At 56.5% G+C, this 15,918-nt stretch overlaps 1 protein-coding gene across 1 annotated transcript; it reads left to right on the top strand.

Moving 5' to 3' along the window:
• The first annotated feature begins 4,699 nt into the window (after positions 1-4,699).
• LOC138998960 (NUT family member 2G-like) lies at positions 4,700-12,980 on the top strand. Its single transcript, XM_070400993.1, has 7 exons — positions 4,700-4,793; positions 8,535-9,252; positions 9,604-9,732; positions 10,190-10,329; positions 10,791-11,035; positions 11,437-11,553; positions 12,087-12,980. The coding sequence occupies exons 1-7, from the start codon at positions 4,700-4,702 to the stop codon at positions 12,978-12,980; spliced, it is 2,337 nt and encodes a 778-aa protein (XP_070257094.1).
• Positions 12,981-15,918: the final 2,938 nt, after the last annotated feature.

Raw genomic sequence — 15,918 nt, 5'->3', positions numbered from 1 at the left:
AAAGTTGTGAAGCCACACAAAGGAAAGGAGAGCGCAGGCTCCCTCCCTCCACATTCATACACTTTGACCAGACATTCATTCAGCAAAGGCATTTAGCTACCACAATACACAGTTTTTCCCAATTCAATCCGAACCTTAAACTTTTAGTTGGCAAGTCAAATATTCAGCATTTCTCAATCAGTAACATTTTTAAGAATAAACTTCAAAAATGCAAGACATAAGTTTTTTTATCATTTGAATTCAGTGAGCTTCAAGGTCCCAAGTTCCCAGCGGTTCTGGAAAACCACACCTGAGGCTGGCAAGCAGGTTTGGCCCAGCTCTTGACTTTAAAACAACCATAATGCTTAAAGGAGTAGTTTGAGTCTGTCCCATAAGGTCCGTCCAGTGAGTCCACAAAATTAGACAAAAGAACACAGACAACAGACAAACAAAGATAACTAAGAACAGCCTTCCGACCCTGTGGAAGAAAAACTGGACGATGGCCGTATGCCAACCAGCGGGAGCGACCCACCTCGTCCCAGAGGTACAGAGGTTTGAGGGGAATGCACTCCCCTCGTGAAGGGTTTTCACACCCCTCCAGATGGAGGGCCAAGGCGTCCCCTGACTCCTCCTGCCTGAGACCCGCGAGTGCGTCCACTTAGATCTTATCAGGCACAGATTACAGAAGCGAGCTCGTACAGAACAGAACAGAGGACACACAGACACTTACCGCGGTTAGCAGACCCTCCGGAGTGGGGTCCCTTGTGGGAATTGGGGATCCCGGGACGAGCCCCCAAATGTTATGCCCAGAATTCAGGATCCCCAATAATCCATGACCAGGGAGCCTTTTCCGATGCAAAAGCAAAGGGTCTTTTATTCAAGCCCAGGACTTGGTCCCCCTCCTGCCTCCATTACTGGATGCAAGAGAGAGCCCCGAGTTCTAAGAGAACAAAGAATTTACAGGGCTTGGGTCAGGGGGTGGGGGCTCACTCGGACCACTGATTTGGCTGATTCTGGTTGGTTGAGTGATGGCCGGGGGCTAATGACGCAAGGGTAGGGTGCAGCTAGGGTCTGGTTACACAAAGACAGGAGGTGGCTAGCATACTTTTGGCCTTGGGCTAGTTTTCTTGCGTTCCTATTGGCTGAGATAAGGGCTGGCTGAGCAACTGATACATTCTATGGCTTCTGCTTGAAGAGGAGTTAGGAACACGGTTATCAGCCCCGTTCTGTCCTTTCAATTAAGAGCAATGCAATGATTCAGAATGACCATGGTCTATGCAAGGCCCGCAGCCCCAGATGCCTCTGGTGGTTTGCAGATCAACATGGAATAGAGAAAAGAGGGTCAGTGCTAGAATCATCCTGAGCCTTCAGATAACAAAGGAGAGACTGTCTAAAGTGTTCAGAAATGTCAGAGACATATATGTCCTCAGAGTGGGACTCCCCTGTCTCTCCAGGTGTCTGCTCCCAGCCATCCTCAGGGACAAAGCCTCTTCGCATCCATCTCTGTCATATCACTGACCCCTGAAGTCCTCCCTATCCAAAAGGATTGAGGTTTCCATGGAGATAAGTGGGTTAAGAACTAGTGACATCACTGACCAGCCTGATACACAACACAACTCACCACCTGGACCCCATGTAAAGGCTGTCCTTGCCCACCCACCTTACCTTTAGGCTTTTATTATATAGGCACCTGCTGCTGGTGCCGGCCTCAATTGCTCCAAGCCATCAGCAGGTGCGAGTGGCAGCTGCCAGCACCGATCGCCCCTCAGGGCTTCTCCACCTCCCCCTGCTCCTGAGGGGCAATCAGGGCAGTAGCCACCACTTGCACCTGCTGACAGCCCCGGCCCCGCTCCCAGCTGCTGCTGGTGCTGGCCCCAACTGCTCCGTGAAGTCAGCAGGTACAAGTCAGTAATACCAGTACCTGCCCAGCTGATTCTTAGGGCGTTTGCCAGGGGGAACAGTTTGCCATCTGACCTCCAGGATGCCCCCCCATCTTCTGACTGTAGCCTGTCAGGCCAGAAGTACACCTGTGAAGGTTCTGTTCTGCACAGCTATCTGTCCACCAGGCCCACCCATCTAGGGCCCCAGATGCCAGGATCATACAAATGTTAAAGAATAAAGAAATGCCCACATGCCTAAAGGACAGACACCCCCAATCCATCTGTAGGAAGAGGGGCCAGAAATCACCAACATTTATGGGATTCTTTGGCCGAAAGAATGGACCAACCTGATTAAGAGCAATGCAATGATTCAGAATGACCATGGTTTATGCAAGGCCCGCAGCCCCATATGCCTCGCTCCCAATTCACATAGAGCCTCCCATACATATGCCCACTGATGCCTGAATATCCCTGCTTCACACGCACATACACTGAGACACACACACACAAGTGGGGTGCTGGTGAATGCTGATCACTCTCAGGAGGATGCAGGAAAGACTTCAATTGTGCTGAGCACTTGGTACAAATATTCCCAGCATGCCTAATTTCAAGCTACCCACTAGATGAACACAGAGCCCCAGAGAGACATGCACCATCAACTATCCCAAGCTAGTATGAGCCAGTTCCAGCACACCCCATCCCCTGTCAAATGATTATGTGCATACAATGCACTTACACCCTGCGTAGGAACCTCCACTCCCACCCAGATATATAAACAAAAATGAATTTACATATATGAACACACATGTACATTTCTACCCTCACTCTCCTGGAATATACAGATAGACCACCTCTTACTACCTAAGTTGTTACAAACAAACCCCTAATCATCCGGAATATTCACATTCTACACCTACAATTATATATACACACACACACAACATGGGCCTGTATACAAACATGGGCAATCAACATACCACCCAGATATACACACTGAATACTGAATACTTCAGACCCTCTAAAAATACAAGTAGACAACTGTCTCATGTGTCACCCAAAAAAAGATCCATATGCAACTCCACAGCCATAAAATGCACACGCTCCACAATTCCTGAACACATACACACACACGCACACACACACAACCTATACAGTCTCTGTTTCCAAACACAAAGTGAACTCTCACATTCCCTAGAACACACAGCCCATCCATAAGCTCCAAGAACTTAAATACATAGAGTGACAAACAACCTCTACTTATCAAATACATATAAGCCCACCTCACACACAGAGAGGACACATCCAAGCAATACCACCAAATTCTGCAAGCATTACATTCTGGAACAGATGCAAAGAGGACCCTAAGCTTCCTGATACACTCACAAATCCCAAATACACACACCCACAAACCACTCACGAATATACACCCCACACACTCAGATAGATACATGCAAAACACGAAAGCACTGACAATTCCTTAACTCTCACTAATATGCATACACTATTCCCACACACCTATGGAAACACACACGCTCGCAAATATTCTCAAGCCCTGAATATACAGACCCCTCAAACACTATACATTATGCCACCTCTCCAGAATACAACCTCGTCACCTCGCCTCTTCAGTATGTAACAAAAGCACACTATACACATTGTTTTCTCTGGCATCACTCTGAATATACAGACCACTGCTTGCTAACTACTACCAAATACATGTAGAAACACTTTAGTATTCTCCAAAGAAATACACTTTATGTACATCTAAGAACCCCATACACCTTATGAACAAACTGATAATTCATGCACCTGGTCATAGATATAAACACAGACCAGTATACCTGGGCAAGACACGTAGATATATCCCCAGGAAACCACATATAAAACAACTTCCAAATTCCAAGTTACCCCTAGCTAATGAGTCAGCTCTCACATCCACAAACACTAACAAATAACCGTATCACACACCTCCCATACATAGATACCATCCTCCATCCCCTGTATAAGCACAAAAACCATCTCTCCCTCAAATACTCACACCCTCGGTACCCAAAACATGTGAGCCTTAGGGCCCGACTGAAAAATACAAACACGGAGCTCCAGAAACATCCTTCCCCGGCCACGGCCCTGGAACACAGTACACTCCACACACACACTCTCCACAAGCCCCGAACAGACCCACGAATAGCCCGTGCCCCGCAAACATGCACACCTGTGTCCCATACGTATGTCCCAAACACACTTCATGCCACGTACACACCTGCGCATACATACCCCCTCCCAAATCCCCACAGAATTCACTCTTCCATCTTGGAGAACACACAGCCACACACCCCACACCAAACCGCACACACACTACTGTTCACCGGCATATACACCTCCACACCCTCCAAATACAGCGCTCCGCCTGCACGTTCACACACAGGCATGGCCGCCCCGTGGCCACAGCCGCCCGCAGACACGGCGTGAACCGGAGGCGCTGTCAGAGGCGGAAGAACTGCCGGGAGCCGCGCTGTTCAGAAAGCGGGGGACACAGACCGACGCCCCGAGTTGGACTCACAGGCATCACTGGGCCGTGTAGGCCCCCATCACTGACCCCCAACGGCCAGTGGCTGTCAATTCCCGGTGAAAACACACAGAAATATGTGAGGGTGTGGGGGCTGAGCACAGACCCGGGGCACAGAGCCCACAGGGAGAACCACAGAGAAGAGGGGGCCCCTGAGGGGAGAGGGGGCCGCGCGCCCCTTACCTCCCTGTTTGCCTAACGGACTCCAGAGGCCGCCATGCCAGGCCCCGCGTGCAGCCTGGGCGGCCGTTGGGACCCAGACTGCCGTTAGCGCATGCGCGCGCCTGTGGGCGCCAACCGCCCCAACGGACGCTGGGAGCAGGTGCAGGACAGAGTCCCGCCCCCAGTGGGCGTGCTCGTGCGCCCTGGCGCGAGGCACCCTGGGAAGGGCCCAGGCTGTCCCTGCAGGAGAGGAAGGAGTGGAGGGAGGGGCCCTGTGAGGCCTCCTGCAGGTCCTCCTGCTCAGGAACCTCCCAGCGCGTTGCAGGGAGCACTTGCGCCTTTAAAGTTGCAAACGTGCAGTCCATGCACTTGGCTGCCCGCTCAGGACAGAGTTTGGGAGAGGCCGGCCTGAAGCACTGTCCTCGGAGGGGCCAGTGCCTTCATGCCCTTGGACTGGTCCGTGGTTTCTAGAAAGTAGGTCCGTCCTCCCAGAAGTCTGGGCGTGCATTGCACAATTCCGGCCAAGAACTTTAGACCTGGACACACTCTAAGAGACACTTGCCCCTGACCCTGTTCCTCTGTATTTATTCAGTACGTGGAGGTTTTCAATAAATGTTGCTTCACAGATGTTTCCGTTGCAAGGTTGTTGTGCAAACATTGATCAAAACATGACTGTCTGGGCCAGTTTCCGTTGACATGGCAGGTAGCATGGGAACAATGTCACCCTGCCCGTCCTCATTTTTTGCATTATATTGCAGAATTTCAGTTGGCAATAGAACATATAGTAGCAGAATCAACTTACTAGAGTTTGTCATATTTCAAAAGAAACTGAAATCATCTGATTTTCTTTCTGGTCATTTGCAAGAGGGGAAAGAGGCAGGAGAAAGACACATCACTGCATTTTCCATTTTGCAAAATTTGACTGTGAACTATGCAAAGGCATTACTTTAAAATCTTACAAAATGTAAAAAGTTAGACACTGAACAACATTATACTCTGAGAAACAAAAAGTGGTGGTGTCTGGTCTTGCCCTGTAGGCTACAGGGCCTTGCCCTGATGGATGGGAGCAAAGGGGATGGTTTGTAAGGCTGGGCCGGCTGCATCTGCAGGGCTCCCAGCACTGGGCGGCACTTGGGGCCACAGGACTGCTTCCTAAGAAATGATGTGCACACAGCCACCGAGCATGCTGCCTCTGCTGGGTCAGTCCTAATTTCAAACACTGGGTTCCGTGTGGCCATAAGTTCCCATTATTTCTTCAGGCTGCCTGTTCTGAATTTTGTTCAGAAAGTGTAGTCTGTGTTGAAGTCAACCAAGACCAGATAGGAAGCAGGTTGAGGAACCCAGAACTAGGGTGATGGATCAAGAACTGAAATAAAGGTCACATCAGGGGACTTTGGGTGCCTAGAACTTACAGAAGGTCATTACTGCTAGTGTGTCTTTAAATTTGTGATTTTAAATTTGAAAGGAACTGCTGGTTCTCGCCTACCTATCAGAGCCCTCCATGGAATGCCCCCCCACCCCCACCCCAGCCCATTGGTCCTCGGCCCCTCCCCCGCTGCAGAATGTCTGGAGCCATACATTCTACAGTTTAAACCCAAACCTTCCCTCCACTGGATGCTGAGCAGCTGTTGGAGCAGGTCAGTCTCTGAATCCTCAACTTGCCTTTTCTCATTGTGGAGGCTACTAGGCAGCGGTGGTCGGTGAATGAGCCTGCGGGGATGGCTTCAGTAGGAGGTAAGACTATAGATTGGAGAGGGGATGTTTTAAACACTGAGATGTCCCTCAAAACTTGGGGTTAAACTGTGACACTGGGGAAACACGGTTGACTGAAGTAGGGGAGGGAGAGAGCACTGGACCTCAAAGCACCTGTCACCTGGGAGGCTGGGAGCCAATGGGAACCTGTGAGGGCACTGGCAGGAGGGCTCCTAGAGGTGGGTCAGGGTGGCTCAGGGAAATGCCTGGGTGTGGAGAAAGGACGGCAGCAGGCACGTGGGTTCTTCCCAGAGGGGAGACAAGCCACTCCCACGTGTGTGTGGGGAATAGTGGGCGATGTGGGGGTGGCACAGTGTGGTCACGGGAAAGCCTAGTCCTGTGTGCTGTTCTTGGGGCACCTGGAGCTTGCCCCGCAGTATCTTTCTAAGGGACTTGACCTGAGTTCACTAGAGCTAATGGGGGCCATGGGAGGGTTTAGCCAGAAAGCTGTCCAGTGGGGCTGCCTATGGCCAAGTCCACAATGAAATGTCCTCCCCGAGGGCTGGGCTGGAAGGTCCTCCAACTGCTGCAGCCCAGAGCTTCTCCCCTGCTTCTGGCCCAGAGCTCACTCCTCCTCAGCCCAGGGAGCTGCTTGGTGGCTTGGATTCCACAGGGGCAGGGCGGCCGGGTAACTTCCACCAAGAGAGGGCCCGGTTCCCTGAGCTGTCCCGAATCGTTCCCCCTGTGGCCACCCAGGTCTTCAGACCGACTTCCTCTTGTCGAGCATCTCATGGTGCACCCTCTGCCCTGCCCTTTACCTTTGAGATGAAGGGTTTGCTCATAGTCCATGTCCCTGCTTCAGCGACAGAAAACAGATGTGGAGCCTGGGTGGTGTTCCGTGGAACATCTGTGAAGGCGGATTCTTTTTTAAAGGGGAAGGGGAGTGCACAGGGGCAGGAAGACCATGGCCTGTGTCAGTAGTAAATGTCCGAGGCCGCCTGTCCTGAGGAATTAGGGGCACGCGGTGTGCAGCCTGCTCTCCTGGACTAGGTCTGCTCGAGTTCCTCTGAGCGGGGATTTGTTCAGACAACTGTGTCCCACTGTCACCTGCTCACACCTGCTTCCTACTGGCCTTCACTTTCCACTGTTGGGAGCTGGAAGGGGGGGGACCTCACACAGTCTGCAGTCCCATGACCCATCTAACAGGACAGCAGCTATGGAAGTTTCTGGAAACCCTACCAACAGCCCCACTTTGCCACATTCCCTGACCCTTCTCTAACCCTCTGCAGCCATTGCTGGCTGTGAAATGACAAGCTCCTGAGGGGCCATTATTCTGAGCCAGTGATGGCGAACCTTTTGAGCTCGGCGTGTCAGCATTTTGGAAAACCCTAACTTAACTCTGGTGCTGTTGTGTCACATATAGAAACTTTTTGATATTTGCAACCATAGTAAAACAAAGATTTATATTTTTGATATTCATTTTATATATTTAAATGCCATTTAACAAAGAAAAATCAACCAAAAAAATGAGTTCGAGTGTCATCTCTAACACCCCTGTCATAGGTTCGCCATCACTGGTCTGAGCGCTGGGGCCGAGTGGCAGGACCTGGCCCGTGTTGAGTGTTCACTGTTGGTTCTGACACACATGTGCATGCTGGTCAGTGCGTTCAAGGGTCAGATCAGGGCTCCTGTGCCTTCTTGTGGAGAGACATTACTCAAGTGTTTCTGTGTTGTTGTGCAAGCCCAGGACAGAAAGGGGCGATTTTGTTGAAAAAAGGGAAGACAGAGGAGCAGATGGGGCCCTGATATTTCAGACACGGCCTGTTCTCAGAGGCCCTTTGGGTGCCTAGAACTTACCTTAGAGACGGTCACTACAGGAGTGGGTCTGCCAGGGGTCATTTCCCCCAGAGCTGACTGCTGCCCAGGGCCATGCCCTGAGGCTGGCAGGGTCGGTGCCAGGGAATCCTTAGGGCGGCTCTCAGGGTCAGCGCTGGCTGGGGCCGTTTCTTCTCGCAGACAGTGGTCAGGGAGCCTTGGCGCTGGGGAGCAAGCTCTCCAGTGGAGTAATTCCCAAAAGGAGGTCAGAGGGTGACAATGACCTGAGGACATCTGCCACCTCCGCAGTTTGCCCATCCCAATGGCCCTCCCCTGGGAGACTCACTGCTCTGATTCCCCAGTGGCTACAGGGGCCCAGAGCACCTCAGTGCTGTTTGCTGGTTCTCCTCCTCCCTTCACCCTTTCCTTTGTCTCAACAGCATCTTCAGCGCTGGGAGCGGATGTGACCCTGAAGCCCGGTGCCCCCATCACTCCTTTCACAGCACAGCCCTTTCCCCCGCCCACTACTGGCCCCGCACACCGGCCACCTTGGGAGCAGCACCTGCCGCCCCTCAAGACCCCGTCATTCCCTCCTGGCCGCCCCCTGGTGCTGCCCGCTTTGCCCAGGACACCTCTGGTGGCAGGAGGTGCTGGTCAAGGCCCCGTTGGGCCTGGGGCTTGTAACATCATGGACCAGGTCAGGTCAGAAGGGGGACGACCACAGCCCTCCCAGACTCAGACCATTGTCCTGACTCAGGCCCCCCTCAACGGGAGTGCTCCAGGTGCCATCTGTGGGGGTGCTGTGTGTCCTGCACCCCTCTTCTTGGAAGCCACTGAGGTGGAGGCGATTATGCCCCCCTCGGCTTTTGGGGGCACCCAGGCTGGCGATGGAGGCTGGTGTCCCGGCCTTCCTCCTCATGCTCCACCACCAGTTGCCCAGCTGGCCCCCATCGTCCCCCGAGTGGATCCTGGACCACGGCCACACACGGCTTCCAGGGAGGGTGGCCTGGCCGGCTCCCAGTCCAAGGCCTCTCTGGATGATGCCTGTAACCCCGAGAGTGTGTATGAGGACTTCCGTCGGTGGCAGTGCTTCAAGGCCCTGGCCCGGGGGCACCTTCCCCAGAGTCCTGATGCGGGAGCTCTTTGCTGCTTCCTCATGTGAGTGCACTGGGCAGGGCAGGGGGCGCGCCTGGAGCTTTCACATCAGAGGAGCTGGGAGGGACTTGCAGGCTGGCTAATCCCAGGATGCTGGAGGGCAGGTCTGAGGGTGGGGTCCCAGCGATGGGTGTGAGTGTAGGGTCAGCCTCCAGTCCTGGTTCATGGGCTGGTGTGAATGTGAGGCCATGACAACAGCAGCTGGAAGGCTTGTCTTTGCACACAGACGCCTCTTCCCTCACCTGCCGGTGCTCAGTCCTGCCGGGTGGGGGTGGGAACCTGGCGCCACTGAGCTGGGGTGGGCAGGCAGGTGGAGGCCAGGCTGCAGCCATGACTGACCCTGAGGCATTACAGGCCAGCACTCCGGTCCCTGTCCCGCCTGAGGCCCACCATGAAGCTGGAGGAGGGAATAGGGCAGGCCATGCAGGAATGGCAGAACAAGAGCAACTCTGACCAGAGGGTCTATTTCGAGATGGCAGAAAAGTGAGTCCTTGGTCCCCACAGCTGGGGGTGGGGGTGTGGCTGATTACTGGGCTTGGTCCAGCTGTGAGGTCTCATCAGAGAGGAGGGTGGTGGGAGGGTGTCACTCAGGACGGGGTCCCCGCTGCCCAGAGGCCCTTCTCTCCTGGGGAAGCCTCTCCCTCAGCTTCAGAGCGTGGGTGCTTCTGTCCCACCTCCCAGGGAGCTCCCCCCTCCTCTGACCCTGACCCGTCCTGGGCTGGACATGAAGGCTCAGGACAGGCTGGGGGAGGTGCCCGCCCCGTGGGCAGACTCCAGCCAGAGGGGCTGTGCAGGAGTGTGCTCAGCCAGCCTCCTGCCTCCCCAGTGTCTGGGCCCTGACAGCCCCAAGGCCCTGGCTCTCCCGTCCCGCCACCCGCTGCAGCCTTTCTGGGCTCCCGGGGCCTCCTTCTCAGCACAGCTGTGTCCCCCTCACCCCCAGGTTCATGGAGTTTGAGGCAGAGGAGCAGATGCAGTTTCAGAAGTTGCAGTTGAAGAAGGGGGCGCAGACCCAGCCCCCTCCTGCCCCACCGAGACCTGCTCCTCGGGGGCCCCCAGCCCCAGCGGTGGGCGGGCAGCCAGGTAGGCCAGCACGTTCCCATGGGAGCCCATGGCCAAAGGCAACAGGGCCTAGGGCTGGCCACTGTCCCACCCATAGGGGCCCTTCGCCTACAGGGGGGCTTTGGTCTTTCAAGGGAAACAGCCCTGAGAGTTGGGCCTCAGCGGCCCTTTGTCTGAATGGGGTCTGGACCTGGTCCACTTTCTCATCCCCTCTCCCCGCTCCCTGTCAAAGGCCCCACATGAAGTCGGCTGAGAAGCGGGCTGGCTGCGGGGCCCCTTGGAGATTCGGTGGCTCCACACGTCCTCACACATGACTCTCTTGGGTGCTCCCCTCTGGCCTCTCCCCTCACATAGCCACAGGCTTCAGGTGTCCCGACCCAGCCGCACCCATATTAATGCCCCGAACACTGCCCTCAGCATCGCATGCCCCGGAGGTGGGAGTTTTATCCCCTCACGGTCCCTCCTCTTCCCTCTCTGCCCAGCTCGCACTACCAGGAAGGCTGTACCCAGCGCCCAGTGCGCCCTCACAGCCCCGCTGCCCCGGGAGACTGAGTCCCACAATGGGATCCCCCCTGAGGCCGAGCAGGAGGACATGGACATCATGGATGAGCTGCCCATGGGGGCGCCAGGTGGAGGATGGGAAGATGAAGAAATGGAGTGGCTGCAGGATGAAGATCTCCTGAGCTACCTGGACCACCTGTGCTCCCAGGAAGACTTTGTCACCCAGGTGGGCTGGCTGGCAGCTCCGGGTCTATAAGATCCCAGAGGGTGGCGCTGCAGCACCCAGACCCGGGTTCTCCCAGGCTGATGGGATTGGGCTCTGCTCTTTGTTCCTGAGCTGGGCACGTGCGAGTGTGTGTGTCTGTGTGCATGTGTGCGCTTTGTGTGTGTGTGTGTGGTGTGTGCTGTGTTCATGTGGGTGTGCCTGTGTGTGTATGTGCATGTATGTGCGTGTGTGTTTGTGTGTGTGTGTGTGTGTGTGTGTGCACCTGATGACCATGATGGAGTAAAACACCCACCTGAGCAGGAGGCCGGGTGGGTCTTGGCTTTCCCACTTGTGCTCCAGGCCCCACTGACTCCCAGTTTGCTCCCTGCCAAGGGGCTCACAGCCGCTTCCTTCTGTCCCAGGTGGAGGAGGTCATTGACCTCCAATTCATGGAACAAATAATTTCGCCAGACACACAGCAGGATCCCTTGGCCCTAGCTGAGGAGTTGGAGCAGGAAGAAGGGCTGACTGCTGCCCAGGTGAGCTAGGGGAGGGTAGACATTAGGGAGATGGGAGGGGGTACCCAAGTGAGCCATAGCATCCAGGGACCCCAGGGGAGTTAGAGGAGGGAAAGGCCCTAGTGAGTCAGGGAGGAAGGGAGGTTGATCGGGGTGGGAGGCCTTCAGGGAGCCAGGAAGGGCACACCCAGGTAAACCAGGGCAGGGAGCAGCCCAGAACCAGGACACACATGCCTGTGTCCACGCCACCCCTGCCTGCAGGCACCGCATGCCGAGGGGCCAGTCCTGGGTGGGAGCAGGGCAGGACAACAGAAAGGAGAGGGCTACAGAGAGGAGGGGGTGGGAGCCCAGAAGGGGAGGGGCCACAAAGCTGGGAATATGGCACAGGGGACAGAGTAGAGACACATGACTGCGGTGGATTCCAGTCACTTTGTCACCTCCCACTCCCCTCCCCCCGCCTCCCCTGCCCCCCACCCGTGCCATTGTCCTGTCACCCACGCTCCTCCTCCTCTCACATGTGAGCAGCGCCAGTCACTGTCCCTTCTTCCTCCCAGCTGGTAGAGAAGCAAGTCCTGGCCTCCAAGGAGGAGGGCGTGCAGGCACCCCCGAGTCACAGTGCTCCCCTGTGGGACTCAAGTCCTTCTGAGTCTGCGACCTGCCAAGATGCCCAGAGGCATGACCATGGCCCCAAGCTGGGGGTCAGTGACAAAGCCTGCCCACCAGAGACTGACTTCAAGGACCAGCAAAGGCGCGGCCCAGCAGGCGCCCACTGGCCCAGGCCCCAGGCCTTTGCTGTCTCTGCGGGGCGTCAGGAGCATCCACCACTGCGGGCTCGATGCCCCCCCTCTGCTCCCCAGGGCCATGGGCCTGCTGACTGTGCACTGGGCCCCAGGGAGGCCTGCGTCCCCAGAGAGGCCTCTCCTGTCAGGGAGACTCGCGGGCCATCTGACAGGCCCCGTGAGGAGGACGAGGATCTCTGCAGCCTGGCCTTCCTCTGGGCCTCTCCCGGCCGCCTGCTGCCCTGCACGCTCTCTCTGAGTCCTGTGCCCGCCTCGGGCCTGGCCTGCCCTGGAGGTCGGGGGCCCCGGGGTGCGGCCCAGTCCCAGTCCCTTCAGAGACGAGGCCTCAGCCGAGCGGCACCTGCAGCATCCAAGTCTCAGAAGCGGGCTCTGGGGGGAGGCCCCGTCCATGCTGAGAAGACCCCCCGCCCAGGGGCCGACCTCGGGGTCTGTGGGCGGCCAGCACTGGCTCTGGGGCTGGTGCCCTCCTCACAGCCTCGCAAGAGGAAGTGTGACCCGTCTGACCCAGGGAGTGGGAGGAAGCGGCACTGCAGCCAGGATGGAGCAGAGGGGTGTGCCCCCCACTGCCAGCGCCCCGAGGGGCCCACACTGCATGGGGCCTGGCTGTCCCCCAGAGGAGCCAAGGGCTCCTTCTCATCGCAGGGCTGATCCTGCTGCTCCACTGACATGGGAGGGTGGGAGGCAGGAGGTAGGGCGGGACCCTTAGGGCAGGGTTGGGTATGGGGTGGGGGTAGGAGGGAGGGCAGGGCCATTAGGGTAGGGCTGGGCCTGGGGAGGGAGGGCAGGACCATTAGGGTGGGGGGGGGCCTGGGGTGGGGGTAGGTGGGAGGGCAGGACCCTTAGGGTGGGGGTGGGTCTGAGGTAGGGGTAGGAGGGAGGACGGGACCATGAGGGTGGGGGTGGGGGTAGGAGTAGTACCTTTGGGACATTGTGGGTCTGTTATGAATAAAGATAATTTTGTTTGAAAATGCTCTGGGGGCCGCTGTGTCTGTACTCGGGTCTGCACTGCTCCTTGGAGAGGGGACCTGAGAGGAAGGGAGGATGTGGGAGGTACTGGGCACTCTGCATCCACAGGGGACCCTCAGTCCCTCCTCCTGATTGACAGGGACCTCTTCCTGCTCCTGGCAGCACAGAGCTCTCTAATGCCCAGGGACCCCTCCCATCACTTCTGCTCCCAAGGCCAGGCTGTGCCCTGACCCGAGAGGGAAAGGCTGGGCCTCAGGGGCACCTGTCCCCCATGGGCCTCCTGCAGGAGGAGCATCCTCTGTCTCAGTGGGTGATTGAAAGTGAAGGGGGGTGGAGGCGAATCTGGAACAAGGGGGTGACAGGAGAGTAATGGCGACAAGCCTGTTAAAGGTGGGTATAACGGGGAATGGCAGAGGGTGGGGAGGATACCAAGTCCCTTGGGGATTTCTGTGTGGGACGATCCTGTCCAGCTGGGGGAGGAGGACCCCTGTGCTGTGGCTGGGGGACGGGGCTCAGGGACAACGGGGATTCAAGGACGCCCACAACTGCTGTCCCTTCCCTCCCAACCAGGGCTGGACTCTTGTGTGATAGATGCTGATGCAGATTTACATCCGCGTGGGAAACAGGTCCTACTCACAACCTGTGGGGCCCTTTCACAAGCTCGACCAGCAGGGGCGGCAGGGGCCCAGGTGTGTGTGGCCCCAGGGCTGGTGGCAGCTGAGATCCAGGCTGAGGGAGGGGCCCCGTCACCGGCTGTGGGCACTGCTACCGACCACACAGACAAAGCAGGGACCCGGCCCGGATGTAAGAGTGAGATGAGCCAGCAGTGAGGGACGGAGCTGAGCCAGGAGGAGACCCCTGTCTGCAGAACTGCCTGTCCCAGCTCTGCTCCCACGTGGCCACGCTCTGGCCCTCACCCCTGCCTCCTGGCCATTGCCTCTTCCCCAAATTCAAGTCTGATTCCTGCCCTGTGCTCAGGTTGGGTGGGACGGCTGAGGCTCCCAAGCAAGGCCCCAGCCCACCCAGCATGCAAAGCTGTGGCCCCGGGCGGTGGTCCGGCAGCAGCGATGGGATGGGGCTGAAGCTGTGCAGTGAAAGGAGGCCTGGCCCTCTGCTGCCCCCACAAAGAGCTCGGGCGAGAATGGACTCATGTCAGGGCCCTAACCCCCTCTCACAAAATCGCAGGTCAGCCCTCAGGTCCTCTGCTGCCTTCCCTTGTCCCGTGTGGCGGGCAGCACCCACTCTCCCAGCCTCCTGGGCACTTTGTGGAGGAGACTTCTCACCTGGGCCCGTCCTTCCCGGGCGGCTGCCCCCTCCCTGTCCAGCTGGGTCTCAAACAGAGAAACGGGCTTGGAGGTTGTGCCAGACTCTGTGTGTCTTGGGGCTGGTCCAGAAGCCGCCTCCCCTCCCGGGTGAGCATCCTCCCCATGAGCCCCGATGTGTCCCTGCCTGGGTGGCAGGCCCTGGATGCAAATGTGTGGGTGACGGCCAGAGCCTGGACCCTCAGTCGCTGGTGCGAATTAGTCCTGCAAATTCTCTGCTTTCAGGGTCTTGGTGGTGAAACAGGGTAACCGCTCCCCCTCCTCCAAGGTGTCAGGAGCACTGAGTTGTGTTTGAAGGGAACACACTTGCTCCACCCCTGTGTGCCCTGTCACTATCATTAGGTTCTCACCTGGCCCCAGGTGTCTCTGCGTCTGTCCTCACTCGCCTGCTGTTTCTGCCTTTGAGTCATTTTTTGGATGAACAGTTCCCAGGGGGAGGCAGAGCCTGGGCTGCCCCCACCTCAGAGCCCTGGGAACCCCGAAATCTCCCTGGAACCTGCACAGTGGGGCCGACTGGAGGCCTATTGCTGCTTGAATCGTGGGCAAGGCCAAGTCCATGGGGTACGTGGAATCCTGGAGAGATTTGCACATTAGCGTTTGGAAAATACTACGGTAGGTGCAATGGGGAGAAAAGGGAAGAAGTGTTTCATATTTCCCTGCAGCCAACCTTCTTTATTACAAACTTATTACAGGCAGTTCTGCAGACATAAATAAAATGAACTGGGTTTGTAATAAATGAATGGAAAATAAACTTGACATGACACCCTGGAGGGCAGTGCATAAGGCAGGAAGCAGGACTGCGCTCCTAGTGACTGAAGTAGAATCTGTGGAAACGGCAATGCCCTCCCATCACTCCTCCGGGGAAATCACGATGCTCATATGGAGAAGGTGCTCCCTGTGTGCTCAGCGCTCTCTGCTGCTTCTCTTCCTTGTAGGTCCTGATGGGGCTGAGAATGGGTGGAAGGGGGAGTAATATTGTAATATTACCTCCTCCCTTAGAGAGCCTGGGAGTGAGTTCTTTTCCCGTTTTTCTGTGAGGAAAGTGCAGCTGGGAAGGTCAGGGTACTGAGTGCAGGTCCCACACCAGGAACTGGGACAGCCTGGGAGGCACCAGGCAGGTTTGGCTGCAGAGACTTCCTCCTTCTCCGAGTGGAATCAATCCCCTGGAGGAAGCCCTGGCATCCTGGGGAAATCCCAGTCACATAGGACCGACCTGTCACCACCCTCGTGACTCGGAGCGGCATCTCATTGCGGATGGAGATTGCGTTTCCCTGATGTTGAGCATCTTTCCTCTGCTT

Source organism: Myotis yumanensis, unplaced genomic scaffold, assembly GCF_028538775.1.
Source record: "Myotis yumanensis isolate MYYU_CA2020_CCGP unplaced genomic scaffold, mMyoYum1.0.hap1 SCAF_21, whole genome shotgun sequence".
NCBI classification, from domain to species: Eukaryota; Metazoa; Chordata; class Mammalia; order Chiroptera; family Vespertilionidae; genus Myotis; species Myotis yumanensis.
The sequence above is the reverse complement of the archived record's forward strand: the minus strand, read 5'-3'. Positions and strand labels throughout refer to the sequence as shown.